This window comes from Astatotilapia calliptera, chromosome 16 (genome assembly GCF_900246225.1).
Source record: "Astatotilapia calliptera chromosome 16, fAstCal1.2, whole genome shotgun sequence".
Taxonomy (NCBI): Eukaryota; Metazoa; Chordata; class Actinopteri; order Cichliformes; family Cichlidae; genus Astatotilapia; species Astatotilapia calliptera.
In genome coordinates this window covers 24,770,168-24,798,122 of record NC_039317.1, presented here as the reverse complement: position 1 = coordinate 24,798,122, position 27,955 = coordinate 24,770,168, and the positions used below count along the sequence as shown (strand labels likewise).

Here is a 27,955-nt window from a genome sequence, read left to right as displayed (position 1 = left end):
CTGGTCGCTCGGTACTAACGACTCACGCCGTCGCTGTTTACGTGTGTCCGTGTGTGCTTATTTTTGTTCTGCGTTTCACTCTTTTTTTTTTTCTTTTTTTTTTTGTATCTCCTCCAGCGCGACTACAAATGTGAAAGAAATCACAGTTCATATCAAACACGAGGAAACACGCAGAGCGGCTCCAGCAGTGCTGACTGGTAACAGCGTGTGATAAAAACATAAAAGTCTGCGCATACCACGCAGATGATTTGGTCTGGTGCTTCATGCTTACACTCTAACACACTAAACACTATGTTAAATAACTGTAGTTGGGCTGAAAATGGAAGAAAAATTACCATTCTAGGAAGCTACTAAATAAATAACGGTAAATGATACGTATCAGTTTTGTGGTAGATGTTCATTTTATAGCAGAAGCTGCTCTAAAGTGTGAGTGTGCAAGATCAATGTGTACTTCAGCTTCCATGTGGTGATTTAATGATTTTGGTAAACATATAATCCATAAAAGAAACATCTTTGCATCAGTCTTATTATGCAGTCGCCTTTTAAGAACAGGTTTTCCTCGTGTCCTCTTTATTACTTGTTGGTGTTTCTATATTAGAAGTGGAAAATGTCAGCAGTCAGATTGCTCCCATGTTGAACTCCCTGCATTTCTTATTTATCACGCAAGCACTTACACAAACACTCAGGCCCGATAGCCTGCACACTAAATCCATGTTTACTCTTGATTCTGACCCGCGCAGCTACTGCTGCAGAAATATTTCAGTGCAGACGGTTTGTAACCTACTTTAGATGTGTTTTTACACCAGGGAGGCAATGCCAGTTAATTTGCATAATTTATCATCACTTGCACAGAAGTCTGGCAGTGACAAAATACCTGGATTGTGGCGGTTTGTCACCGGAGGGCAACGGAGACGGGGCGCCTTCTTTTGCAGTGGTGTTTATGTTTGATTACTCACTAGCAAAATATTGTTAAGGCATTTAAATTTACTTGCCTTGTGAGAAAATACAGTTATACGAGTAGTGGAAGATTAGGTTATCTCGATGTAACATTTAGCGGTAGCAAGCTTGTCGAAAATGAGTAAAGCAGGCTAAAAAAATGCCTTTTACAGTGGGATAACTAAAGCTAGAGACTCGGGATTATCTGTTGAAGCCCTGCTGCAGTTGCTTACCAGTATATGAGTCAGAGGTGTGAAGATATCTCGTTTATCGAAGTTTTTCATGGTAAATTTCTGAAGAAACTACTTAAGGTGAATAAAAATGTCCAGACATGGTTTGTGGTGTGGATTATTGGATACCAGCAGGATCAAGTTATCCTCTTATGTTTAGTTCATTAAGGAATCAATACAATAAGGATGCTTTTAAATCAGAGTGGGTAGTGACATTAAAACAAGTTTCTGATTACACCTCATTTTCTTATTTATGGTGAGGTACCAATGTGATGAATGACAGCCTCTGCATAAATTATAGAACATTTAGGCAAGGTCTTCAATTGGGAGATTACCCATGCAGCTTAGATTATTCAGATCAGGTCAGAATCCAGCAGTAACGGGCAGATGTCTTGGTGCTGAGTATGTTGTGAATATTGCAGAGTTTTGTGAATGACTTGTATCTGCATTTGGGTGCTTTTGGATCTGTTGGTTATCTATTTATTTCTTTTCTTTGTTTCCTTTCTGATGCGTAAAATGAAGTCCTGCCTTATGCATGGCTTCTCTTTTACCCCACAATGGATCTAATGAGAATGAGGGGGGAAAAAAATTAAAAGGCAGAAAAGAAAAAATGCATTATAATTAATTTAAGAGCTTCAACAAAATGATTATTGGTTACACCCCAGTGTGAAAAACCTAAAGCTATTCAGTTTAAAGAAAACCAGCAAATATTCACACTTGTTTCTGTAACTACTGAAAATTTTGGCTTGATTGCTTTAAAATATGTCAGTGAATAGCTGTTAAATCTAAATATATTAGAATGCAATACATTAAACTGAATAATCCCTGTGAGCATGAAAAATAGCTGCATTGCTGCACCTTTTAAGAATCAATAATGAAGCAGAAAGGTTATAAATCAGAGTATATTACATTAAAAAGTCTTTTTCATGTGTGTCTGCTTATTTGTAGATCCTCCATTTATCCCTGCTCTTTTACCCTTAATAACAGACAGAAATGAATAAAATAGGCTACACTGATTGCTTTTCCACCGAAAAAGCAACAAGTATGTTCCACTGATGCAACAGGTTATCACCCACTTACTCCTCAGAGCTGCTGCTGCTGCTGCTGCTGCTGTAGATGTAAATGAATCATGTAGGCAAGTGCACTGATTGAAGATTCACTTGAACTGAAACACTTTATTCAAACATGCGAGCGCTCTCTGATTGATGTGTGACTGAAATGCTTCTTTTCCTTGCCTACGTGGGGTAGTTGATCCCCAAAACGACGGCTCCTGCACGTCGCCTCTGTGATCTTTCTGTTCATAAGTGATTAGTTGTATCATCGTTAACGACACTCAATTGGAATCACAAACGAGGACAAGATGCAGCGGAGAGGATTGTGGGAGGTTTGACCTGCTTTCTGCTCTCTTTATTTAAACAGCCTCGCCGGGGACCGCCGTCGTCTTCAAACGTCGGTGGGAATCTGTTAGTCGCGGCTGTTGTCAAAGTGACAGCTTTTTGAATGTTTGAAATAAATTCCCCAAAATGCTGCTAGCAAGGACTCTCCTTCGCTCTTAAAGGTGGTGAATTATTCATAGAGCCGCTCTAAGAGCTTGTGGTGTAACATGGAGTCACTGACTGCTGTGAAGCTGGCATGGCAACCACTTAAAATGGGGTCTTGCGCGAGCTCGGAGCTGTCAATCTCTCGCTTTATTCATTATGGAAGTCTGTCTGCTGTAAAGGGTCTGCATGTGTTAGTCCCAGTGGATCGAGCTGATCAGATGGGAGCAGCGTATTTTTAAAATGATGACTGTGTGAATTTTGATTTGATCACAGCTACTTTTTCTTTTTATGAATATCAGCACCCTATTACCAATATTATTTTTTCAGTAATACAAACAAGCAAATATGACCCATGGAGGAAAAGGGGAAATATATCATAAACAATGTTTAAATGCACACGGAGCTCCCATCTCTATAAAAAAACAAATAAATAAAAAAATCAACAAAAGGCTGCCTGATTTGTGATGAAAAACTATCCTGATGCTTAATATTACACCTCTTAAATATTGGTTTATTAGTATTTGTATGTAGTATATGTAGTATTTGCCTCACAGAGCTGCTGGCATGGGTGTAGAGCAGTTTTGTGTAACAAGTCAGAACTTCCTGAATAGAAAGAAACTGCTCAGGTATACATTCACCAGCCACTTTATTAGGTACATTTTGCTGGTACCGGGTTGGATCGCTTTTTGCCTTTCGATTTATATAGTGCCAAATCACTACAGTAGTCACCTCAAGGCGCTTTATATTATTATGGTAAATATCCTACAATAATACAGAGAAAGCCCAAACAATCAAATGGGCTATGAGCAAGCAATTGGTGACAGTGGGAAAGAAAAACTTCCATTTGACAGGAAGAAGCCTCGGGCAGAACCAGGCTCTGAGAAAACTGTCCTAATTCTTCATGGCACAGATAACAGCAATGTGCTCAAAACATTCCTCAGAGATTTTAGCTGTGTTGATGTGACAGCATCACACAGTGGCTGCAGAGTTGTCGGCTGCACATCCACGAACCAACCTCCCCTTTCTGTCGCATCCCATAGGTGCTCTTTTGGATTGAGATCTGCTGACTGTTGAGGCTTAGTACAGTGGGCATGGTCAGCAACAGTACTCAGGTAGGCCTTGATATTTAAATGCTCAGTTGGTGCTAAGGAGCCCAACATGTGCTAAAAAAATATCCCCCACAACACCACCAGCCTGACGCCATATTTAGACTTCTAAAGGGAATCTTTGCAGAGCCTACGACTTAACGTACATAAGCAGCCAACGTCATTGCTGGCATTTATGCTGGTGCTGGTGCATTATGTGTTAACTACCATGTGGTAATGTCCCAGAGTTTTATATGCCCTCCCACAACACTGATAAGGATGAGCAGAAGGGGATGGATGGATGGATAATTAGTCCTTATATTGAGATGATAATTATTCTCTGAACTTTTTAAAAAAACAAGTGGACAAATGTATAGGAGGAATTGACGGTACTGCCCTTATGGTACTTAGCATGAATCCCCCATCAATTGATACGAGGCAGCATGCATTCATGCTTTCATGTTGTTTATGCCAAATTCTGACCCTCTCAGCCTCAGCTTCTTCTCAGCCTCAGCTTGAAGCCACTCAGTAGACATTTTCTCTTTTTTGGACTGTTTTGCGTAAACCCCTGAGACGGTTCTTTGGGAAAATCCAAGCAGATCAGCAGTTTGTGAATATTCATACCAGACCATTTGGCACCAACGAGCGTGCCATATTCAAAGTCACTTAAATCACTTTTCTTCTCCTTTCTGATGCTCAGTTTGAATTTCAGCAGGTCACCGTGTCTACACGCCTAAATACACAGACTTCCTGCCGTGTAATTGCTGATTGGATATTTGGTTTAAAACCTAATTGCAACGTGCTCAGTGAGTACCTGCCAAGAAAATGAACATAGACCTGGTCAGGAAGAGGCTCAGATTTATCCAAGCTGCTAAAAAGTTTACTTCCACAATCCTGTGTTCTACATCACAATTAAAGCAGTATAAATGAATTTTATGCGTTATGATTTATACATTATTAAAAATGTTCAGAGGTCAAGATTCATTCAGAGGCTTTATTACCAGCAGGTCCACTGTATAGATCGGATTTGCAGAACAACATTATTTTCTGTTGCATCCTGACTGACTCCTTTAATTAAGTTAACGCTGCTGTGCCACATGCGTAAATGAGCACATCACTCTCAATTTAAAGGTCTTATTGTTTCTGCTGCTGGGTGATCTTCGGGAAATTTTTACACGTGGCCAGCTGTGGGCAACCGACAGGAAGTCACTGAGTTCAATGCTCCTACAAAATCCCAGCTGAGTTTCAGTGATCCCTCAATTAACATCATTTCAAGATTAAAGGACGTAACTGTCTTCAATTTTCTTTATGAATCAAGCAGCAACCTGAAATTGAGCCAGGTTAAGAGCACATTTACAGGATAGTAAAAAAGCAATTTCTCATTTGGAAACTGACGAGGTTGTTTTAATTGACACGTGTCCCTGCCACGGGCCTCACCTCGAGTAACAGCAGCCACTGAATGGGACCTTTGTACTGTGTTTGCGCTTTTGGTTCCTTTTTGGAGCATTTTAATGCAATTTTATGACATGGCTTCCTGTGTAGCACAGCAAGCCGAAGAAGTCAGTGCTCCAGTTTTGGTGATTGAAATATTAGTACTTAATTAGTCGGTTACTTAGAAGTAATTAGGAGATTTGTGCTTTTATGTGTTGCACCTCCAATTGATGACCTAACGCTTGACCCTCTCGTCTAAATATGGCGAATTCTGGCTTTAAAAATGTATCTCAGCAGCCAAAATGCTAATGTAGAAGTTTGAAAATGCAGTGCCCAGAAACCGTAGACTGTATATAAATGATGACTGTAGCCACCATAACATCACTCTCTGTTTTTAGCTCTTTAAAACCAGATGCCTCGAACACAGGGCAGATCTGACTGAAACTGTGGAACCAAGGCTAATGCTTTGTTAATCATATGTCAATAACTGATGATTATACCTTTGTTTATCCATCTTAGTAGATAATAATGACCATAATTTACAAAATAAACATCATCTTGTATTTAGTGTGACTTCAAAGCATCAACAGAGCCCATAAATTGGTCAGAAAAGCATTTACTGAGGTCACAGGTCCAAGGAGCCGTGAGGAGTCCCTCTCTGCGGGAGATTAAAAGAATCCAGCTTAAAGGCATTTATCCAATGGATTCAGTATTTAGACAGATCCATCTTTTAGATAAAGCCTATAATCTTCATGGAAACTGCTCAGCTCATAACTATACTTTCATGGCTTGTATGCATCAATTAAAGTTCAGGTGTGTTTGTACAAAGACTGTCCTGAGAGGTTGGCAAATAATCAATGAAAGCTTCTTTAAGGGGTTTATAAGGTGGGCATATTTCATTTTCTACTGTTCTAGGAGAGCATGACCCCCTCCCAAAATGCATGATTGTATGATACCTGTAAAGGCACAAAGGTGAGATTTATAATAAAAGCCACTCTGACATTAAAATCCACCCTATTTTTAAACCTTTTTTAAAAACCCTCAATGCTCCGTTTTGCCCAAGAGGTTTTAAGGTGAGAAACAGACTCATTTATGCCAGACCGGTCCACTCGTAATTAAATGGCCCAGCACTCCTCTGTGTATTTACGGCACTTCAAAGCCTACTTGTTGCATATGGATGCTGCTAATCAACTTTAAAATCAAAACGAGTGGGTTGAGTAGAAGTGCAAACGTCAGAAAATCACTTCAAAGTTAACGAATGGAATCATTAAATTTCTTTAATGAAGCAGCCTCTGGGCTTGGCAGATATGAGCTTTAATGGGAAATTATATTTGGAGATCCAATCAGTGACTTTGCCCCCGTCATGTCCTTACCCACCCCCCACCCTAGCAAACTCATTGCTTGCTTGTCATTATGTTTAGACTAGCCTGCCACAGCTGTTGTATATGTATGTGTGCACACAGTGTGTTCATGTCTATTTCCCTTTGTCTGTTGTATTTAGTAGCTGATAAAGTAAACTCCCAAGTATAAAAATTTGATGATGTCTAAAAGCTAGATGCATAAACTTCATTCAAGTTTCCAGACCTAAACAAAAACATCAAAATGATTAAACTTTAATCCCACGCATTTTTGTTGTATGAATTTTTAATATTAATCAAACTCAATTATTCCACATAAAGTCAACCAAATTTTTAAATATATACAATAGCTTAGGTGTGTTTTAAGAAGCTGTACAAAATATAGCCTTAATAATATTAATATTTTCGGTGTTAAAACCTTCAGAGTACAAAGGGGTGAATCAAAATTCATGTTATTGTTTGAGCATTTATGAGTCGTCAGAATGCTTTAAGTACGGGAGCTGCCTACATGATATTTTCATATTTCAAGATCTATTTTATTCACAATTCACTGCGGGGTTTTTTTTCTATAACTCTTCCATAACAAGCTACATTATTATCATGATATATCATAGCTTCAGTAGGAAGAAGCTTCACAAATGTAATGTAAGATTAACATTGTAACGTTGTAACGTTAAAGTAAGAGAAATAAGTATTGGTGCCCTGGATGTTTGATCCATTTTTCTCATAACTCACTTGAAGAACTTTAAAGAGAGTATTCATTGTATACTTTTAAGGGTCAAATTACCATGTGGGGTAGGTCAAAATAAGTTATAATATAGCAAAGGTTTCCAGTTCAGTGTCAACTATATGCTTTGTCAAAGAGGAAAGTCTTAAGCTTGTTCTTAAAAGTAGAGACAGCTTCTGTCCAGCCTGGGAACTGGTTCCACAGACTCACAGTTGTCTAACATAGCAGTAATAAAGGCACGAACTAGTGTTTTAGCATCACTCTGAGGTTTCTAATTTTGGAGATGTTGCGCAAATGGAAAAAACCAGTCTGACATATTTGTTTAGTATGCGCATTGAAAAGCACATCCTGGTCAACAACAGACTCCCAAGATTCCTCACAGTGTTCACAGTGTTACTGCAGGCCAAGCTAACAGAGTACCAGAGTAAGCATCTAGTTACACAACATATTTATAAGATTTTTAAAGCCGAGTACAATAACCTCAGTTTCATCTCAATTTAGAAACAGAAAATAAAAGTCATCCAGGTCTTTAAGGCATTCCTGTAGTTTAAATAATTGGTGTGTTTTATCTGACTCCATGGATTTCACATATTCATTAGTGTAGTTCTGACATATCACATGGATCAACCAAGAAGTAGTACCATCCATCCATTTTTGTCACTGATCTGGGTGCATATTTTGGTTGTAGCGGTCTAAACAGAGACACTGAAGTGTTCCTGAGCCAGCTGACAAATGTAATCTCTGCAGCATGTTCTGAGTGTATCCGGGGATCTCTTCCCAGTTTGATATGAAACGCCTCACCTAAAAGGATTCCTGAAGGCATCCTCGTCAGATCCCCAAACCACCTCAACTGGCTTCTTTTCATCAGTTGTTTGTACTCATGATGTCATTCTTTTGGTCACTGCCCACAGCTCGTGGTCAGGGTAAGGCTGGGAATGCAGATCAAACAGCAAATCAGCAGCTTTTTCCTCAATATTCTCTCTTACAAAAAATAGTCTGGAAACAAATGCTAATATATATATTTCTTATCTTTTGCCTTTTGAACACATAGAGAGGCCTGGAGAAGCATTTACTGTTTAAATAACAATACTTTGGTCAGAGTTAATAGGGTTTCACCACTTCGGTGGCGCTGTCAAGGTTCTCCAACAAAGGCCAAAGCAGCAGTCATTATGTGCAGAGCTGTGACTTTTTATAGCCCCATATTATTAACTCATCACATATAAACCATCATCAAGTGTGAAGTCATGAGGTTAATCATATAATAATGAACATTTCTCAAACACCAAAAAGGCTTCACAACAAAGCACCTGGAAAAAAATATCCCTACATCAGTAACTACGGCCCTGAAAGTAACCAGAGTACAATAATTTACAAATACTTTCAGGTGCATGCATTTATTGATGATGGAGTCAAGAAGTATACAAAATCTATTTGGATGCAAAAAATGAAGAAGTAAGCCACAATTAACTGAGTAAAATAAGTAAGGAAGTGGATGTTTCAGCATCGAAATGATCCTGAAGCAAAGCGAGACCTGCTGAAAAAAACTGATAAGGAGAAATCAAAGTCTAAATCTCTCCAAAGACCAGTGATGTCAGCGTGTTGATGCCCCGGAGAGGATGATCTGAAAGCTTTGCTCAAATGCTGAGCAAAGATTTCACCTACTGCAGAAACGGACTCATTAAATACATATAAAAGCTCCATTGCAATTCTTTAAGATCCAAGATCTGAAAAACTTGATACAAAACCTTGACGTTTAGAACAAACATATTTTCCTGCATCTCAACTATATAAAAGAAACTGTGCTGCTACATGTTTTTTATTTTTATTTTTATTTTTATTTTTTTACAACTCCCATGTCTGCACTGCTTTCCACTGCACTATATTGTGGCTCTGACTGCGGCACTTTTAGATGGTATTTTTTGTTATTATGATATCAATCATGCTTAACTGTCCAAAAAACTGAACACAGTCACTTTGCTATACATACAATACAATTTAAAAGCAACCCAAAGCAATAGATCTGTCACTACTGCTACTTGGAAAATCATGGAGGCTGTAATAGTGCAGAGTGCAGAGCTGGGTTAGGCCACACGTTTTCACTGACACTGAAAAAGAAAAAGAAAAAAACAAAACGCTCATAATAACCTTTCAACAAATTTTTTATTCAGATGGCATGAGAGGGAATTAGACAGCTATACTGGCTTTAGCTAATCTAGTCTGTGACAAGAGACTTCGGCTAATCAAAACCCTTTTAGGTTATCTGTATGAAAAGGAACGGTCTACACAGAAGGTAAGACTTTGCAGAGGACTTGAACCTGGGATAACAGGGTTGGAGTCTTGTGCAAAGCCAAAACTGAGGATTGCCTAATGCTTGCTTTACAGCATAGCTCTTTGTGCACCTTCCCAAAAACAAAAGTACAAGTCACAAAGACATAGACCTCAACAAATGTGACTGGTATGTTTGGAAGTTATATAGAAGGACTGGTACGGTGTCTGCGCTAAACACCAAACAGACTGAGACTCGACAACAAGATAAAAGGAACATGGAGAAAGCGTGATAACTGAAACAAGGAATATAATACGCACAATAGGGTTGGGCGATATGTAAAAATTTTCCAACCGGGAATCGTCAGTCGAACAATGTGTGATATATTCGCGCATGTGCAGACTTTTTGATGGGCGGGGCAATGTAATCATGCATGGACTGATTTGCGCGTTTACAACACAGAAGAAGTACAAACGGGGACGAACTAATTAAAAATAAATAAATAAATAAAAAAACGCTATCAGCATTAATGCAGCTTAAACGCGGTCATCACAATTAAGATTTTTAACAGTCTCAACCCATCTGGAGCGCAGAATGAACAAAATTTGGACAAACTGCTGAAATGTGTTGACAGAGAAGCCAAGAAAGGGCCATTTTTGTACATTTCTGCCTACTGCGGCTTTAATTGAACCATTTCCAGTTGAGATCTGATCTGCTGCTGCACTACATCACCCCTGTGTTTACGTCTTCTTAGTTCATGATTGTAAATGAAGTGGGTAAAACGTTAGTTACGTGTTATAAGGAAATCCAGCACACGAAGGTATAAAAGTAAGCAGTGCACAAGTCTAGAAGAAATCAGCTGATTTTCACATGACCATACATCGATTGTAGATTCACACCTTATACTTCCATCTCCACTTCATCTTATCACCTACAGCTGGCTCTAGAAAACCATGTGTATGCGCGTGTGTGCGTTCTCACTGCGCCATCTGTCTTTATGAACATCAGTTTGTGTGTGAAATTATTCAAATTGTGCTTTTTTTCTGAATACTCGTGTGCCTACAAACGGTTCCTGAGAGCAAAAACTAGTGTAAACCCATGAAGATCACAGTTGGCAATATATCCAGGAGGTCACCGGGCTTCAATCCCATCCCAGCTGAGGTCGGAGGAAAGAATGCTGTTTTTGAGCAGAAATGAAATTATAATAATAAAACAGAACCGGGGTCACCTGAAGAGCCTGGAGCACAGTAACAAAAGCTGCTTATGCAATGGGTTAGATCTTGTGTTTGTAAGAGCAAAATCTTTTTGTAGCTGCCGAATGAAGCTTGAGGTCAATAAACGTTGAAAAAAAAAAAAAATTAAATGGATGCGCTGTTAGGCGAGAAGAGAAAGCATCCGTGCCTGATGAATTTCTTTGACGTATTTATTGCTCTGATTCTATATGCAGGCTTTCTGCATGTTAGTGAAACAGATGAGAACAGATGGAGAGACGGTGTTGGTGGATGAAGGTCTAGTGGGCGGAAAGCTGTTTGTTGTTTTAACATTAGGAAGGTCACAGCTTTGAGGAAAGGGCCTCGGAGCAGATGGAGGTAAGAGATGAGCATGAGGGGGTGGACGAGTGACCTCCTCGCGCTTGTGTCTCTCTTCCTCTGCCGTCTTCACTCGGACACTTTTCGCTTCTCTGCTCTTACAGAATTAGCTAAATGTAATGGCATTAAATGTATTTACACATCTGGATTATAGCTGATACAGGTCTTGACTTCTCCGTGGCCTATTTATTTTCTTTTTTCCGTCATTTATTAGTAATTATTCAGCTGTTTAATGCTTTAGTTGTTGAATCAGACATGGCCTCGTATTCTTAAAAGCTTTGCTCAGATCTCAATAAATTTTAAATTATCATGCCGCTCTTTAATCAGCTAATTTACTTAATCTCCTGGCTTCTTTTGTATTAAGTGGTGCTAATATTATGAATAGATTGAACTGCAGTAAATGGGTGGGCTTTTTATTAAGAGGGAAAATATGCCAATGTTCTTGGTACTTTGCATTTTTGTCTGCTCGCCTAAATCACTGTGGGCACCACCACTGTGTACAGTAATTGTTAGCTCTGCTGTTCTGTGATAAAATGATTGGTGGTCATAAAAATATTACCCTTGAACAATTGCCTTGCTGGAGCTTCTTTTGTCAGCTTTCTTTTGTCTTGGTTGCACTTTCAAACGTGAGGACATATTGAAGAAGTCTGTTTGATTAATAACGATTGGGCGCCTTGGAAAAAGCAAACCCTGAAGACCGCTGAATATATTGAAATGTGCTGCAATTAGAGTCAGCGTGTGCGCTGATGGTCTTTGTTCCCAATTTGTTATCTGGCAGAGCTTCATCTGTGAGAAGAGAAAATGTATTTTGAATAGATCTGTATGAAATAAAAGAACAAGGGTGCGTGAAGCAGTGGGCTAAAAGCAGAGGGAGGGATTTTCTTTGGGGGGGGGAACACATTGTCTGAAATAAATTTCCAGTTCGAGTGTTTGTCTTCAAACAAAGAGATAAAAATGCAAAATAAAAATGGAAGAAAGGGTCCTTGAATTTGGTAAAGCTGTTATAAAAGGAAAAAAAAATCATTAACAGAAAAAGTGCTGCTTTTAAAAGCCAGCCTGATTGAAGACATGACCGGGCTGTGATGCAGATGTGCTCAGCGGACGTCAGCTCTGATGTGGAAACACCTGAAGCGCTTTCTATTTTTATTGTAATAATTATGCAACTTACGATGTATTTGGCCTTTTTAAGCTGCAGGAACTCGGCACCCAACACAATATGTCTTTGGATGACATCACTGTCAGCGGCTGCGCGCATACCTTTTCCTTTTGGGGATCGGACTGTGCCGTCTGTATTCAGGATGGTGTTGTAAGTCGGCGTTAGGTTATCTTTGTTAAATTCAGGCCTCTGTAATTTATAGTATGACATGATGGGCAGGCAGAGAGGAAGTGCGAGTGTTACGCAACAATGTGGGAGACGAGTGATTCCAGCTAAAACCTGAAAAAGAGTGAAATGCATCTGGACATTTCTGTCTCTGCCACTGTTTTCTTCACATGTAAGAGACGCTGAACCGGAAAAGCGCTTTACTGGTCTTGAGTGCACTTTGCAGAGTGAGACTGCGACCTTGAATATATAGAAAGAGTAAGGAGGAGTCCAGCAGCATGTGGTATGACCCCCCACAGAGCCCCGATGGCAACATCAGTGAGTCAGTCTGGGATTACATAAAGAGGCAGGAGGCACTTAAAAAGAAAAGTTTTTTTAGTTTCCTGGACTTTATCTGAAGCCAGTTGATTTAAAGTCTCACTTTCAACTCTTTGAACACTGTAAAACACAGCAGAAAGTTACAAAAGTACAGTTTACTCAACTCAGTCTGAGAAAGTGTCTTGATGTAATCTTAAATATCCAGCTAAGGAAATCCATAAAAGCTGAGATGTTTCTCCCACTGAAAACGCTACGCCCAGACGAACAGAATCAACTTCTTGGGATCAGTCCGAGATTGTCCTTATCCCCCAAAAAACACCACCAAATTCTTATTTTAACCAACAGTGTAATGCTTTAAAATGAACCACCCTCTAGTGATGATGTGGAAAAAGTCACTGGTGGAATCACCATCTATAGTAGGGTGGGCGATAAAGCCTCAAAATTATTTTATGATTATTACATTTGCGATATATAAATTATACTGAAAATCATTTTATCTGTGACTGCAGTTCGCAGGCAGCAGCAAAATTAAATAAAGGCCATTTTCCACCCTTCTTTTCCAATCAGCTGTTGTCAGTGATGACACACTGCCTCAAAGTGTGAATCTACTGCCACAAGCTCCCAAGACCAAGCATTATAGTGCAGTAGCAGTGACACAGCGTTTGTCGAATGTAAGCACTCTGGTTTTATCTGGTGTAAAATTATAAAATAACTGCTGAACACTTTAGTTTAACAGTAACTAAAGTAACATTACAGAAGCTGAACAGTAATGTCATTAATAAAACTGAAAAATATCTTTTTCACTGGGTTTTTGCATGTTGGGTGGAGCTTTTTAATTTTTACCACTGTGTAACCACATCAGTAACTTTTGTCCTTCCTGTCGTATGGACTCGTATTTCCTCCTCGCAGCCATTATACCCCTGTTGCCAACTGTAATCTTTCTGGGTTTACGTTAGTTTTAGCTCTCAGAGCAGTTGATAGCTGTAGTTGTCTTTGGTGTTGCAGTTTTCTCCTGTGCAGTACCATCTAATCTCATAGAGTCATGCATGTACCTTTCCGTTCTGCCACCTGAGCTACAATAAGTCTATGTCATGGTTGTGTCTGTGGGTTAAATGAATCTAATGTACAGGATCACGCAGGTGGTCTCAGAATCTCATCTCTGCTTTTCACGGATGATGTGGTTCTGTTGGCGTCATCGGGTAGTGGCCTCCAGCTCGCACTGGAACGGTTCGCAGCCATGGTTCTCAGCCAGAAAAGGGTGATCCACTCTGGGTCGGGGACGAGTTCCTGCCCCAAGTGGAGGAGTTTAAGTATCTTGGGGTCTTGTTCACGAGTGACTGGAGAAGGGAGCCGGAGATCGACAGACGAATTGGTGCTGTGGCTGCAGTGATGCGGACGCTGCACCGGTCCATTGTGATGAAGAGAGAGATGAGCGTAAAAGCGAAGCTCTCGATTTACCGGTCGATCTACATCCCTGCCCTCACCTATGGTCACTAGTAGTGACCGAAAGAACAGGATAGTGGATACAAGCCATGGAAATGAGCTTCCTCCGAAGGGTGGCTGGAGACCCCTTAAGAGATAGGGTGACAAGTTCAGACATCTGGGAGGGACTCAGAGTAGAGCCACTGCTGCTCCATATCAAAAGGAGCCAGTTGAGGTGGTTCGGGCATCTGACAAGGATGCCTCCTGGGCGAGGTGTTCCTGGCATGTCCCACCGGGAGGAGGGCCCGGGGCATGCTGAAGAGATTAAATCTCTCAGCTGGCCTGGGAACGCCTTGGTGTTTTCCCGGACAAGCTGGGTGAAGTGGCTGAGGAGAGGGAGGTCTGGGCTTCTCTGCTACCCCCACGACCTGGGCCCGGATAAGCGGAAGAAGATGGATGGATGGAGGATCATGCAATGCTGCTGATGTCCAATTGCTCACAAAGATCAAATACAAATAAGGGAGATGGGAGTCATGTGCAAAATCAAACTAAAGCGGAAGAAGACTAAAAACCCACCTCACATTGGGCTGTCCGATTCAGGCTTCTGTTCTAAACCAGTGTTGGTAAGCTTAAATTATAAATCCAAACCTGATAACAGGACTGCCACAGCCAGTCAGCACACGCTCAGGATGAATCAGAGAGGAGAGGGCTGGTTGATTAGTTTTTGCTAGCATACAGAGGCATGCACAGCCTGATTCTGAAAACATCACACGATTTTACCCTTGGAGATTCTTTAGCCATCTTCTGTGTTAGACAATGTTGATTTAAAAAAACAAAACAAGTCATCCGACAATAACGATCACAATTTCAGCTGCTTTATTGAAGCATCCTCACCTGGAGATTTGCTTCATTCACATGTGTTTTATTCCTCAGGAATCCTAATATGGAAAAGGAAAATAAAAAGCATGACAAAGAGAGAATCTGTTCACGTCGGTGTGGTTGTGTTATGTTATATTCATGATTTCATTGATATGGTTGAGTAACAGCCATGACATTTCTGTATCACTGAAGAGTAATGAGGCCCTGTGAATGATATGTGCGTGGGAGAATTAAAATATCGATCGTCTGTTGAAGGTGTGGACCACAATATTCATGTAGCGCTTGAGTTTTATAGTAAAGCCGTTGTGCAGGAGTCTGCAGCTCGTCTCAAGTGTTCCTCCCACACAGACGCCTGAAGCTACATTTGATGTGGTCAGTCATCATCCCATGCTGGTCCTCTCGCTCTCTCTCTGCTGTTCATGCTGTTCATGTTTACAAAGGCGCTTCTCTGCTACAATCAGTGTCCTTTCAGGCCTCGGAAAGAGGAAACTGGAAGACTTGAATGGCAGGAGGAAAACAATCCGCTTGTCCTTGAATCTGTTTGACCGCAACTACTTCATAACGGGGATGAAGGCGAAGGATGCTCAGCGGCGCGGTGCTTGTGTGCACACGTTTCTCATGTGTGGGTGTGTTTTTAGGCGTGTTGCTCTGGCACTCACTGGCCAATAATTGCACATAATTGCATCCATTAGTGGGGGAAAAAAAGATGAACATTAGTGAGAAATCTCTGACACCTTAGTGTTTGTCCCCTCAAGATTTAAAAAACGGACTCTTGGCGGGCAGTTGATGAAATGTTGTGTGACACATAATGTCAGGTGGTGGTGTGATGGTTACTATGGTGACTGTGGCGTTGCATCTGCTTTTTGTTCAGCTTTGGTCATCACTGAATACGTAAACATATATACATACATGCATGCATGCATACATGCAGTCACTTATCTTGCAGACAAGGGCTCCATTGTTGAATATAAAAAAGGTTTTTGTTTTTTTTCTTTCTTTTTAAACACAAGCGAGCCGCAGCACTGAGTGACATGTTCAGCCTCTGTGATCTACAAAGTGCAAATTTATCCACTGCTTATAATAGTCCCCAACAAATTCACTGTTTCCACCTGTTTTCCCTGTTTTCTAAAATGGAAACGACACGACTAAACAAAATGTAAATAATTAAAGGACTGCTTTTTAATCAGAGTGTAGCATCAAGTAATTTAAACTTCTTGAATATTGATCTGGTCAGTTACGTAACAGAGGAGGTTGTTAATCAGTTTCAGCTGATTTGCTGGTAATTAAATTGGCAACAATGAGACAACCCCCAAAACACTTCTAAAGGTTGAGGCCACAGACTGATTAGTTTTTCCACTCTGGTTTTGCATTTGGCTTGGGTCAGTGTCAGTACTGGTAGCATGAGACAATACCTCTCCCAGCACAGTCTCAAGAGCGAGTAGGAGCTCTCAGGAGAACATTACCTTGCCTGTAACATCATTCAGCATGACCGGTTTGGTAGCAGGTCAAGAGTGATTTGGGGAGGGATGTCCATGGAGGGATGCACAGACCTTTACAGGCTAGGCAGTGGCACCCTGACTGCTATTGGTCGAAATCCTTGGATGCACTGTCATACCCTGGGTTTTCTCCCGGTGCACAACGACGTCCGGCCTTATATGGCGAGAGTATCCAGGCAGTTCATAGAGAAGGAATTGATACCTCTGACTGGCCCCCATGCTCACCTGACCTAAATCCAAAAGAACACCTCTGGGACATCAGGTTTCAGTCCATGTTTTGCTTTCTGCCACGTGTCCATTTCTCTTTAGAAGGAAGCAGGTTTCCTGGATCACAAAGGAAGCGATTACGTTGTTCTTTGAGAGACGCCTGTCCAACATTGTCATGGACTTCAACTGTCATAGCATCTTAAATTAACAGATTAACATCAACATGAACAGTCCCATGAGTCTTTGCACTAGTCACCCCTCACCCCTCAAGGACCCCTCAAGGCTGCTACAAGATAATAAATAAATTAATTTTGATATTAAATGGTATTAATGTCATTCCAGATATGCTGTTGGAATGATCATAAGCATTGTTTATGCACAAATGCGCACATGTATACAAACTATGAATGAAGCTCACTATCTTCAGTTGCGTTCATGCACAGTGAGAGGTGGAGGCATGCAGTCTCACGCCTGTTATACGGTTCTGCACTCATGTCTATTTGCCTACACAGAGCCCACACAGAAGGGTATGAAACCTAAGTAGGTGCGCTTGCGTGCAGGCCTCCAAAGACCCAACAGATCAGTATCAACATGGATGACATTGTGTGTAGATCAAACGCTGATTGAAAAGTGAGCCAGAACAGGAAGGGCAGCGACGACATCAGGGATCATCAAAAACAGCAGAGATAGTGGCTCCAATAGATAGTTTTCACTTTTTTTGTACAATCCTATCTGAACCACAATTATATTTGCCTTGTTTCATTGTTTCTTGCACTTTCATAATTAAAACTTAGCACTGAGGTTTCCCTCAGAAGGGTTGAGCTTCATATTAAATGATTCAATAGCTGTTACTTTGCCACAGCGCTACAGTTTATATCAGCAATAAATGAACTTCTAGAGTTTCTTATTTAATATCCTGTTAAAACTAATGGATATGGACAGTACAGTGTATATATTTGTTAGTGTATGTGGGGGGTTTTTTTTATTCAGTATATAAAATCCTAAAATTTTCAGGCAGCCTAGATTAAAATGTAATTGTGCTTTCATTGTGGGTTAGTAGAGCATATGCATGTGCTTTTATGGGCCAACATGCAGAGACATATTTTTTACGTTATTTAGTCATTTGGGAGAAGATCGGTAAAACAATAACTGCCTCGCAAGCTATGATATGCACCCTTGTAATAATCTGGACAGGATGCTGCATCTGGGCTAACGCAGATGAGGGAACAAAAGAAGCCGACTGACAGGAGATCCTGCTGCACCTCCGTCATCAGAAACTGACGTTTCTTTGGATGACGTCCAAGAGGGAAAGACGTCTATGCCGGGGACCGTTTCTTTGCATTATGCCCCCGTTTCAAGTAGGAGGGACTGAAACAAAAAGGAAAAATGTACAGGGTGCAGATGGATATGAGAGGGTTGGTGTGTAGCCATCAAGGATTTACAGGATTTACCACCTCAAAAATAAGAAGAGCCTGTTAAAATAAGTTTGACAGCTTGTCTCTCCACTGCACAGGTCACTCAGGCCTATCAGGCTATTCATTATGAATGCCTCGCCAACTATTTGCTGGCCTCTGCAGCTCCCTGTAGACTCGCTCTTTCTGTTTACCCTTAGAGCATCTTCGTCTTTCTGCTGGTTTTGTTAAATGATGAGTGTAAAATGTAGTGGCTTTTTGGACCTTTTTGCGCGTCCGGCTACAAACGATGCCAACAATGCACAATAGCGCGAGCCGCTGCCAATCTGACGCCAACGCTCACCAACTGGACTCCGGCATTTCCTGAACGTTCAGAAAAAAAGAAAACAGAAAACTGCTCCCGATAATGATTGGAGAGGAGCAGAAGAGGCATCAAACGGTTCAGCAACAAGGTTGTGGGTTGGGCAGTTGGATAATTGGCTAAAGCACCTAATGAAAGAACAGCTTGAAAATAAATCTAACAAAAGAAAAACCTTTGTGCAGGGTGAATGACAAACGGCAGGAAATGTCAAGCTGCGAGTTCTGGCTGGACTATAAGTATGTTCACTTGATGCTTTATGCTAGTTGAAATGTGTGAAAGTGAAACTCTCTGGATGTGATCAAATAAAAGTCCCTTGCATCTAAACGTACGCATAAAGATACAGCAGCTTGTCCGTTTCCAGTCTTATGAGCGAATCCAGTAATTATGCAGTTTGGTGCACTTGTTTAAAAGAGACAGCTACACTTGATAAACGAGCTACGTAGTTTATTCAGTGCACTCAGCTATTTGTAGCGCTCCACTGACAGCAATTACGGCTACGAGCATGTTTGAGGCTCCTTCTAGCAGCAGCAGCGCACACCTGGCTTTTGAAGCACTTGTGCTCGTTGCGTATTGTCTCCTGCTGTGACAGATTGGATTGGAAAGTGTTGGTAAATTGCGGTCTGTGTCTAAACTGATGTGCAGCTGGGTTCAGGTGCTTTGTGGCGATAGAAGACATTCAGAGGTGTATCACAAATCTCAGAAAGTGTATTTTGGGAGAAATTAATGTAATGCGCTCCCAAAAAAAAGAGTCTGACTAACTTTAATGCTGATGATTGAATTTTGAACAGATTACAGCAAGTATATCTAAATGTTTTAACTGCCCTCTTCAACTGTTTCCTGTACTCTCCCTGTGAGAGGTGCTGAAACGAGTATAAAGAGATGCAAAATGACCACAACAAGTATCTTTTTTTAAAAATTGTGTTTTGTGTCTCCTTGTTAAAGCCATGGGTTTGGCTCTTATGTTGGAAAAGCTCCTAATCGGTCCAGGTTGGGCCCTACTCGAGTCTCAATGGTACCACCGACGAATGCACACTGACGTTTTTAGAAACACAGTGAGCTTTAGTTTCTGAAAACCAGGGGGCACCACAGCCCCCACATTAAATGACCTTCAATGAGGAATCCTCAAAAAGCTTTTATGCACGGGGGTAGTGAGAGTGGGCGTGCAGGCTGGTTGTTTTTGTTGCTTGAAAATGCAGGTAAACACTCAGTGTGAATAATTGTGAATCTTCAGAGTAGAAAAGGACGTGGTGTGGAGCAAAAAGGTGTGATCTGCTGTCATCATAGACTGTCACATCCGTGTAACGGCCTTTAATTATCGCGTTCAATTTCACTGTCGCAGTCTCCCTCATCATCATCATCTTCATCTGCCCTTTCCATTTATCCCCCACTCAAGACTTCATCTTCTGCTGTCTGCTGTCAGTCACGTTGAGAGAGTTCAATGTAGCCTTTTACATATGGCACAGTCTCGTCCCTTAGCTTTACTCTGTACAAGCTCCAGCTTTAACAATCATCTACAAGGCTACATGATGTGACTATTTAGGAGTGAGGTTAATAATAACTAATGATTAAATGCAGAGTGGACAAACACATGCATAAACACTCAGTGCAACATTAATGGGAAAAGATTTTTGAATCAGATGAAGAACGTGGGCTGTGGTCTTGTTCTGTGACCGAGTGAGGAAAACCCTGCCAGGTAACATCAAACAAGCCCAAGATTTGAGGTTTTGCAGACAGGAGACCGTGACATGATGTTAACTTGTCAGCTATTTTGAACGTACATGGTCGCATGGAATGAGGCCTAGCAACCGCCTGTGGCTAGACTGTTTGCGTTCAAAGTTTTTGAACATGTTGTTTTCAACTCCGAGACACAACATTTACTTCAAAGGTGAGCCGTCTCCATTTCTGCTTTCCATCGTGCTTTTTCAAGGTTTGCTACTCCTCAGCTAGTAGTTTGTTAGCAGTCTGCAAACACACAATCTGCTAGCAACCAAAGCAATCACCAGGAAGTTTCTTCTGCAGCAACATCTGATATCAGCTGATATCAACCAACATTAAGGAACCACTACCGACCAGTCGGGGAATACATGTTTCCCTAGCAACTGGTGGCTGTATCCTGTCCCATATGGTGGACATCTCACGAGCAATGTACTCATGATGTCAGAAAACCTCAGTATAAAAAGCAAATAAAAATTAAGTTAGAAAGCAAGCATCTACAGCAGTCTGAAGTCTGAACTTCTAACAGAGATTATTCATGAATACCTCATTAAGTGAAACTTGCCCATTTTTTAAAGTATCTAAAATGCAACAGTTTAGATATATAAGATAGAAAATAAGGAAATGCATTGCAAGTCCACTTCAAATAGGCTGACGGTAGGAATGTGTGCATTCACCCAAGTTCTCAAGAGGTTAAAAACAGTTTCTGGTAGTTACTTGTAAACTGATTCTTCCAAATGTGCACTAAAGATACCTGCAGTTCAATAAAAGTGTGTGTGTGTGTGTGTGTGTGTGTGTGTGTGTGTGTGTTGTTTGAGTTACACATCAATAAAATGTGGATAACAAAGACTTCCCTCCACTTACAGAATCTGTGTGTCTGAATCATGATTAAGCAGTTGAGTCACTGTCTTTGTTGTAGATGAAATCAGTCTGGAGGGGATGGTGGTGCACCGAGCCGAATGCAGACCAGTCGTCACTGACAGCTACATGAAGCTGAAGAAGTGAGTGAACGCTGAAATTTCTCTTCCAAATGCTGCAGTTTGAAAGCTGTTAAATTCATCTTGCTTGAGATGATGTAATCCCCAAAACTTAAACGTTACAGTGGTTCTTATTGCAGTTGATTAGAATAATATACAGACGGAAAAGAGAGTTAGGAACTCTATCGAGGAGGTAGATGTATCATTGTCACATTCTACAACCAAGAGATGCCTTCATGCATGGAAATACAGAGAGTTTGCAGCAAGGCACAACAAGCTGGTTACACTCAAGAAGTCCAAATTAGACTTTGCCAGAAAACATCTAAAAATGAAGTTCTGGGAAGAAAAAGATATTTTAGAGGTGCACTGGTAACAAAGTATGACATTTGGAGAGCATCAAACACAAATGTACATCAAACACACAAAGCAGTAAGGGTTTTATTTGTTGTTTTGGAAGCGTGCTGTTGAATTTGCTTCTTTCACCCCTGAAAAGCACGAAATCTATTCAAGTGTTGTGAATTAATTCCAGCGTGAGTAGACAAGTTGGCAGCGTGCTGACAGGATCACGACTGCAACTGTTAATTTGTGTACACTAAACACTTGAGTCCACTCAGGCTGTTTTTTTTTTGGGGGGGGGGGGTTTAAATTTTTTTATTTCCAAACTGGTTTCTGTCTCCTCTTCATTGGATTATGCTATTCCAGCCAGAGTTGGAGGATGGCATTGCTATAGCAACAGCATCACTGTGGCAGATGCACTGCTACAATCCAACCGAAGGCAAACACAAAACACAGCAGTGTGTGAGACGCTTCCTCTGTCGACCATCAAATCAGCGAGGCACATTAGAACTAACAAAAAGCACCTTGAAAGCTGAAGTGCAAAAAAGCAGTCTTACGTCCTCTGTCCCTAACATGGCCGGTGTGTGTTCGTAACAAAGCTGAGATCCTCCTTAAACATTACAGGACGGCAGTATTTATCTAACACAGAGCACGGAGCGAACTTGGATCTGTCTGATTTGTACTTCGACACAAACTTGAGAAGAAAATTCTTCACTTTTGGATCCAGTTTTTTAATCTCCCAGTTGGACAGCAGCTGACAAATGGCCCTCCATCATTTCAGGCTACAGGATAATGAAGGACATTATGTTGTCATGGTGGCGTCTGTGTGTGTGGACACAATTCAAGAATAGTTTCGCTACATTTTCAAATGATTATATGAAGCTCTTTGCCACCTTTTCCGGTACATTAGTGAACATATTCAATCGAATAAATGTATGCATTAGATCCAATTTGATCATTATTGGGTTTATTTATAAATGGGGAGGACAATCGGCTTCACTAATGGCAGCACTGAAGCAGGAGTGCTTGTGGCCAATATCAGTTATCACAGTGATTATGGCAGGACATCAGGGAGGCAGAGTGCTTTGCTGTTTGATTTGATGGTCGAACTTTAATAAAAAAAAATGTGAGTCAAGATTAATGAAAGTCAAAAAAATAAATAAATAGAAAGCAGGATATCTTCAAGCAAAGCAGCTGCCATTACTTGTTTGCTTAGCTCAAGCCCAAGGTTATGACAGTTGTGTTTTGTGCCAACAGGCCAATCTGTCAGCTGAGATCACATTAGACGTTAGAGCACAGATGATAGAGGAAACTTTCTCTCTCTCTCAGTGTGTGTGTGTGTGTATGTGTGTGTGTGTGTGTGTGTGTGTGTGTCAGATTGCAGATTAAAGAGTCCATCAAGCCTCAGCGTTTGTCACAGCAGCTGGAGAGAGCCGTCACCACCATTTTCAAGCCTGTGGCCAACCATGATTTCAATGTGAGAAGTAATATCAGCAGTCCTTGTATGCATGTGTCTGTAACTAGTTTGACTCATTGTATCACCTGTTTGACAAAAAAGAAGAAATTGAATATCAACATTTATATGTGAGTTTTAATTTGTATTACTGTTTGCTGCTCACAGTAGCTGGGCAAGGAAAAAATACCACTGTTGATGTAGAAGTCTTAAAAACTCATGGATCTAATAGGATACACTTGGCATTGTAGGGTAAAAAAAAAAAAGCTGTTGTGCTGACGTAATGTTGCCACCTGCAAGGTCGTCTTTCATAAAGTAACTTAAAAGTCTCTCTCAACCAGAATGAATCGCATCAAACTTCAGACAGCACAGTTTGAAATGTATTACTGACCCAGCCTTCATCACTTCATCAATCTCTTCATCACACAAGCAGATAATACTTTGTGTTTTCTTTAATGCATTTTGATCTTCTAATGGTTCGCTTGCTGAACTTGATTCTCCATCAGCACCTTTACTTTTCAGTATTAAGTTCTTTCCCAGCTAAAGATGAGATATAAGATGAGTTCAGGATTAAAAATAGATTAGAAATGGAGGGAACTTTTTTTTGTTTGTTTTTTAATTCCTCAGCTTTGTTGCATTTGTTCAGTTCCATCTTAAAATATAAATATTTCATGGAAATTTTTAACTAAATTACTAAAAAAAAAAACAGCTAAAAATGCATTTTATAAAAGTGCATCTTATCGCATTCTTTTACAGGATTAAGGGGAATTCTTTTAAATTATATTTTTATCTATTATAAGTTTTGGAAATTTTACAGGAGCTGTTTGTATCCAGTTGTGGCTCTTTCACGTGTTAGGTGACTGTCTTAACCGCTACAATGTGCTAAAAAAGGTTAAATAGTTCAGTTAAATTTTTTTTTAAATAAACGAGACTTCTCGTTTCCCACCTGCAGTACCTTTATGGCCCACCAGGAGGTTGCAGCCCACACTTTGCGAATCAAAACCCACATATATATATGTAGTTTTTGTAATGTAACCTCTTGAAGGGAATAATTATGGTATGAAAGGTATTTTACCTTCTGTAGGTCACAATTTTATTAATATTTTAAACTAACAGGTTTATATATTGACTTGGCGTCTTTGGTCTACAGCAATTTCATAGACTGTACATAAAAGATGGACATCCATTGGCTTGTGATGTCCATTTGAGTGTTTTGATCATAACCATTTAACCTTGATGGGTGAAACTTGGATCACAGCATTTCAACAAAGCATACTCCGCTTTATTGGTTAAATTAGAAGATTTTACTGGAAGAAAATCATTCTATATTAAGGAAAATTTAATGAGCAACAAAGACTTAATAAAACCTTGTTTAAGGTTTTAAGATTATTTCTTCAGGTCAAGTGACCAGTCAGGTCATTTCCTCATACTTATTTTTGCAGCTAAAAAAGTCGCAGTTTGAAAGAATGCAAGTTTAAGGTCCACTTTTGCATTTTTCAGATACAGCCGCTAGACCCATCTGTGATCTGTATTTTCTGTGGTCTTCCAGGTTAATTGCCTCTGGCTCATTTTCCCCTTTGGTGGGGTTAATTTGTGGGGATATGACCTCAGAACCTGTTCCAAGATAACAACAAAGCGCTTCCAGGTTTAGGTCCTAGACTTTGGCGTTCAGTAATGCATTTTGGTTCAGTTTGAATTCTATGTGAAAACTGAACAAGCCAAGGGGGGAATGCAACAAGTGTGCCATCAGTTGCTGATTCAAATCAGGAGAAAACAGTCAGTGCACAATTTTTGGTGTTTAAATCCAACTGAAATGAGTTTAGTTGTCTTTAGTCTGGCTATATTATATAGCATTTTAACTGTCATTAATGTTACTGTCATCAGTTTTAATACTGAGTTTGGGTCTAAGATGGAGTATGAGAAGAAAAAGAAGACTGAAGGGAAGATGGTGAGAGCTGAACGTCAGCTCGTGTTGGACATGCTCTTCTCAGCCTTCGAGAAGCACCAGTATTACAACATTAAGGCGCTGGTGGACATCACCAAACAACCTGTGGTGAGCAGCGTGCACGCACACAAACCCATGTGAAACAGGCAACATGTACACACACTCAAACATGCACACATGCAACAGCATCACTGTAAAAAGCATAAAAAAAACCAATACACCTGCCCACTATCCACCTTGCTTTGTTAAATTTGAACAAATCGCCCACGGTGTGACGTTCATGCCTGTTCACACTATCTGTTGTGGCTGAAATTTGGGCCAACGTGTGCACACGCACACATGGCATGAATCGATACAGTGCAGTGGATTCATTCCAGCTCGCAGTGAACAGAAATGTGTAGGTGCTGATGAGACCTTTAGGTCCTCCTCTCCCTCTGATTGCATCTGATTGCATAACCAGTGGCTGAGTAGGAGTCAAACGCCCCAATACACTCCACACCATCATTTCTCTCCTAAAGCACTTGGCTAGCACTCAAATTAACTGAACTAAAGTAACCGAAATGCCCATTATGAAAAGTCTTGAAGCACATTACGGTTATTCATCAGTTGGCGGGCGCATCTTTACAAGCTCAACAGAGACACCTGCTGGTCATTGCAGAGGATTGTCTGATCTACCAAAGAGTAGCCCCTGCTTGCAAGTTCATGCCTGCTGATTAAACCAAAAGTCAATGTTAGCGCATGATTTAAAGTAAGAAGAAACAGCTTTTTGGCCACTTGTTTCAAATAATGAGTCCGTGTATGTACTTTTTTGATATGATCCTTAAATAAGTTTGTTACAATTGCAACAGTATGCTACAGGTGCTTTTGAAAAAAGAAATAAGGAAAAGCATATCAGGTCCACTCTAACCCTTTGACAGCTAAACCAGGGTTGTTGTTGTGCCTAAAGGGGAATATTTGCTCACTGCACTTGTCTTTGTAGCTGGTGGATGATTATTAGGGTTATCCAGTTGCCTAGGTAACCTACTACCGTATTTGCCACCCTGTCACATGTCAATCAGTGGCAGTTTTCCTGAAGACACTTCAGTCGCTTACCTCGAAGTTCAGAAAAGTTTAACTCGGGACCCACAAACTGCAGCTATTTCTGTTCTGTTGTCAGTTGAAGTTGCTGATGCCATTGACTTTTTGTGGTTTCTAGTTTCTGCTGTTTGCTTCCTGCGTGAACGCCCCTGAACCAAAAAATGGATTATACCTAACCTTAGACTAACTACTTCTACTAGTGGAGCTCTTTTTAGTACTCTGGGAATATACTTGATCCATAACTGAGGGGGAAAAAAGGACACCAGAAGCCAGAAATCTCATATTCTTATAGCATAGAGTGATTGTGGAAACAGATCAGTGATTTATTAGACCCCACAATATTTCCCCTGTGGATCTCAGGGGAAATTTTCTAAACAGTGGTCACCACCATAGTGGCTCGAGTCCATCATGAGGAGATCGAGAGACACGCTCTCTCTCATATGCGCTGGGTTTCCTCACAGTTCAACAGCTCACCTGGGAGGGGCCATAGACACGTGTCTAAATCGCCTGAGCTGACTTCTTTGGGTGCGAAGGAGTTGTGGCTCTTCTCTGAGCCATTTGTGAGCTCCACACCCCTGTATGTGGGACGGCCCTCCTGTGGAACCACAACATGCAGGAAGAGGCACGTGGATTTGGAGTATTGTGGATCAGGCAGCAGACAAAGGCAGGGAGTCAATCACCAGCTCCCAGTAGTGTCATATACTAATAACTGGTACTTAAAGATAAATATGAGGCCAGTACCGGTTTAGCAACTGGTTTAGAACAAGCACAGGAGAAAGTGGGTGTGAACTGAAAAATGAAGGCATACTTTTGTCTTTGTGTGGGTTAAAGTAACAAGGTGCAAATGTTTGCTCTTTGTGCTCAGTTAGTTACAAATTGTCCACAAAATCATGCAACACATCTGTTTAAATGCACCATGTTTCAAGCTGCGTCTTGTGTCTGGCACAGACCTACCTGAAAGAAATCATGAGGGAAATCGGCACATACAACAGCAAAGGCGTTCACAAAAGCACCTGGGAACTGAAGCCGGAGTACCGACACTACCAATCTGACGAGGAGGAGATGCAGACCACCTAGGCCGAGCCAGAGTCCTATTAAGTATCTTCTGGGCCTCAAATTTGCAACAAATTTGTTTTTTTTTCCAGTAATTTTGTTTTATGTTGACAGAATTATGGGGAGAAAAAGCTTTGGGTGCACTCAAACATAACTAATATGGCACGATGGTGTAAAATCATTATTTTTGTGGTAGGATAAATTTGTGTGTGTATTCAAAGAAAGAAATAAACGTCCTCTGTTGAGGAAAACAAAGATTAAGGGGCAAACTGGCTCGAAACTTCTAGTAATGCTGCCTCTTTCTAGGAGTGTTACTATGGCAACTATGAACAGCCTTAAACTATGGTTACAATGAATCACACCAGCTGCTGCTGCTGGTCTGACTGCACCCCAGCTATTAAATGTGTGTCAGCGGGTCTCATTCCCATTAGTTTCGAGTGAGATCAGTAGTGAGCGCAACTTTCTTTTTTCCTTTTTTCCTTTTTTTTTTTTTTTTAAAGCCATGCATTTCGGTTTTTGTAATTAACAAAAGTATTAACTCTTCTGTAACCAGCTTATTTTTTTCAAAATGTGATCTCATCTTCACACAAGTCACAAGTATAGACAAACACAGTCTTTAATAGAATTGTCTTTTACCTCTTTTATTTTCCCCCACCAGCACAGTGCAAAGCAGTTCTGCTTTGGTTGCTTTTGAGAAGTAGCCCACATTTCAAAAGGTTTGAGACCCTTTGAAAATGCCACATAACAGCAGTTGGGGTAACATCCATGGGGAAGAAGAAAAAAAAAAACGTGTTTACGAATCCTTTGTGGATTTCTTCTGAT

The 27,955-nt window shown here is 40.6% G+C and overlaps 1 protein-coding gene across 1 annotated transcript in view; it reads left to right on the top strand.

Annotated features, from left to right (window-relative positions):
* The window catches only part of LOC113007797 (general transcription factor IIF subunit 2-like), a 64,405-nt gene extending 36,992 nt beyond the window's left edge, over positions 1-27,413 (top strand). Inside the window, exons 5-8 of the mRNA XM_026144740.1 lie at positions 21,212-21,293; positions 22,983-23,082; positions 24,968-25,111; positions 27,029-27,413. Coding sequence (XP_026000525.1) covers positions 21,212-21,293; positions 22,983-23,082; positions 24,968-25,111; positions 27,029-27,157 — 455 coding nt within the window. The 3' untranslated portion in view covers positions 27,158-27,413. The remainder of the gene's footprint in view (positions 1-21,211; positions 21,294-22,982; positions 23,083-24,967; positions 25,112-27,028) is intronic.
* Positions 27,414-27,955: the final 542 nt, after the last annotated feature.